Source organism: Monopterus albus, unplaced genomic scaffold (genome assembly GCF_001952655.1).
Source record: "Monopterus albus unplaced genomic scaffold, M_albus_1.0 scaffold7.1, whole genome shotgun sequence".
NCBI lineage: Eukaryota > Metazoa > Chordata > Actinopteri > Synbranchiformes > Synbranchidae > Monopterus > Monopterus albus.
The window spans coordinates 5276402-5278974 of NW_018127887.1; the positions used below are offsets into that span (position 1 = coordinate 5276402).

General features: G+C 45.7%; 1 protein-coding gene across 1 annotated transcript in view; it reads left to right on the plus strand.

Annotated features, from left to right (window-relative positions):
* Positions 1-2573, plus strand: part of LOC109972815 (unconventional myosin-IXa-like) — a 91620-nt gene that overhangs the window by 59684 nt on the left and 29363 nt on the right. Inside the window, 2 exon segments of the mRNA XM_020621977.1 lie at positions 63-184; positions 2400-2541. Of these exon segments, the coding sequence (XP_020477633.1) occupies positions 63-184; positions 2400-2541 (264 nt within the window).

Genomic DNA, 2573 nt, shown 5'->3' on the forward strand with positions numbered 1-2573 from the left:
AAAGGTAGTCAGTAGGATCAATGCAGTCTAACAGCTTCCTTCTTCTGTGTCTTCCCCTGCAGGAGGAGTATAGGGCAGAAGGCATCACCTGGCACAACATAAACTACATTGACAACAGCGGCTGCATCAACCTCATCAGCAAGAAACCCACAGCTCTGTTCCACCTGCTGGACGAAGAGTGCAAGTACGCCACCTGCAGCACACTCAATGCTTTAAGCAACAGTTGGCCAATTAAAGGAATTTGGAAGAGTTTTGTGTATTTATGGTTAGGATCTTATGAATTACACATTTGGGGGATGTGGAATTGTTGCCACACCATCCACTGCTCACATTTTGTAAGCAGTGGATGGCCCAGGGGAAGAATCTGTCCTTGTGTCTGGTTGTCTCAGGCTACAGTGACCTGTAGTGCTGTCCAGAGGGGAGGAGTTCAAACAGTTTGTGTCCAGGGTGTGAGGGGTCTGCAGAAATTTCCTCCTTTTGACCTGTGAGGTGTACAGGTCCTCCATGGAGGGCAGGCTGGCACCGATGATTTTTTTCTGTGGACTTACTGTTCCCTGGAGTCTGTTCCTGTCCTAGTTTGTTGTTGAGGCAAACCAGACAGAGATGGAAGAGCAGAAAACAGACTCCATGATTCCCCTATAGAACTGAATCAACACCTCCTGAGACAGGTTGAACTTCCTGAGCTGACGCAGGAAGTACGTCCTCTGCTGCACCTTTTCGATGATGGCTCAGATGTTGGTCAGCTACTTCAAGTCATGAGAGATTGTGGAGCCCAGGAACTTGTAGGACTATGATACTGAAGTGCTGCTGAGTATGCTGAGTGGAGACAGGGTGGGGGAGCTCCTCCTAAAATCCACTATCATTTCCACTGTTTTCAACTTGTTTAGCTCCAGGTTGTTACGACCAGCTGTTCAACCTCCCCTCCCATTATGACCACTGCCAGGTGAAGTGAATAGCACTGATTATCTCATTACAACGGCACCTGTCAGTGTGGGGGGTATATTAGGCAGCAAATGAACATTCAGTTCTTGAAGTTGATGTATTGGAAGCAGGGAAAACAGTCAATGTAAGGATCTGAGTGGCCTTGACAAGGGCCAACCTGTGATGGCTGTTGACTGGGTCAGAGCATCTCCAAGGCTTCAGGTCTTGTTCACTCTTTTGACGTGGGTTTTTCACTGAATGATCGACACATTCGTGCTCTTCCTGACAGCTGGTGGTCATAATGTTATGGCCGGTTGGTCTATAATTCACATCTTTACCTTGTCAGAATGTTGGAAGGCATGCCTGAAATGACCTTTTGATCATGCTACACAAGCATGTTTTGCACCCAACTGGTGAATCACAGAGACAAACTGCTTCCTGTGCCAGCTTTTTGCTCATTAGCTTGTTGGGTACCAACACCAGGACTTGTGCGCACTCCTCCTGCAGGTCAGCATGCTGCTTCTACATCTTTCTCCATTGTAAATCAAATTCAGCAGGCTCCTGCCCCCCTTGCATAAAAACACATTAGGTGGTACACACACAACCATATTTATCTGTGTTAGCTGTCATCTTACTTGCCACTTAATGCAGCTGGTTCATCTGGATCTAATAATGACAAAGTAGTGTGTACATGTTTGTGTGTGTGACAGGGGAGACCACTTCTAGAGAACTGAGCTCAAAGGGGGTTCTCTAAAGAAAAAACAGAGGGAGGACAGGATCTCTCCTGGGGTGTTTTGCTGCCACAGGAAGGAGCTTCATGCTAAATAAGAAAGACGCTCAGGGAGCTCATCATTCACAGTTGCTGGAGCTTGCAGAGCTTCAGAGATTCTAGAGAAGTAGATTAGGTTACTGCAGGATAGGGGCAAGTGCAGGGGTTCATTCTTACAGTAACAGCCTCAGATTTTAAAACCCATGTGGATACACTTCGGCCAGCAGTGGGCTTGGGGTAAAAGTGTCCATGAAGCTAAAGTGAAAACACCTCCATACAATGTGCAAGTAGGGGCAGTGCACCTGAGTTGTAACATTGTCTTGTGATAGAGTTTGAATCCCTGGGGTTGGTGGAATACAATCAGAGATTCAGTACTGTGTACCTTGCTTAGATGTGAGCTAGGTGCTCTTGAGAAATGTTGGGTGTAATCATCAGATGGTACTGCAGCTCTGCTTTGTAGTCACAAGTAGAAGAGGTGAAAGTAAGTAATCGATTAATGGAAGAGTTGGCTGTTTCTGCTGCTGCATTTAGCTTCTCCTTTCCAAAAAGATTAAATGCCTTCTTGTAGATACAGAAAGTTTTGTATTAGTACTTGTATTGTAACCTCTCAAATCAGATATTTATTTATTTTAGTCTTTTAATTTTGATTTCTGAGTTCCCCATGCTTTACACTTTGAACCTGTACCTGATGAAATCACTGTCTCTCCAGTTTCCCCCAGGCTTCCAATCAGACCTTGCTGGACAAGTTCAAGCGTCAGCATGAAGGAAACAGCTACATCGAGTTCCCTGCTGTCATGGAGCCTGCATTCATCATCAGACACTACGCTGGTAAAGTCAAGTATGGAGTCAAGGTGAGACTCATGCTGCTGTATGTTTCTGTATG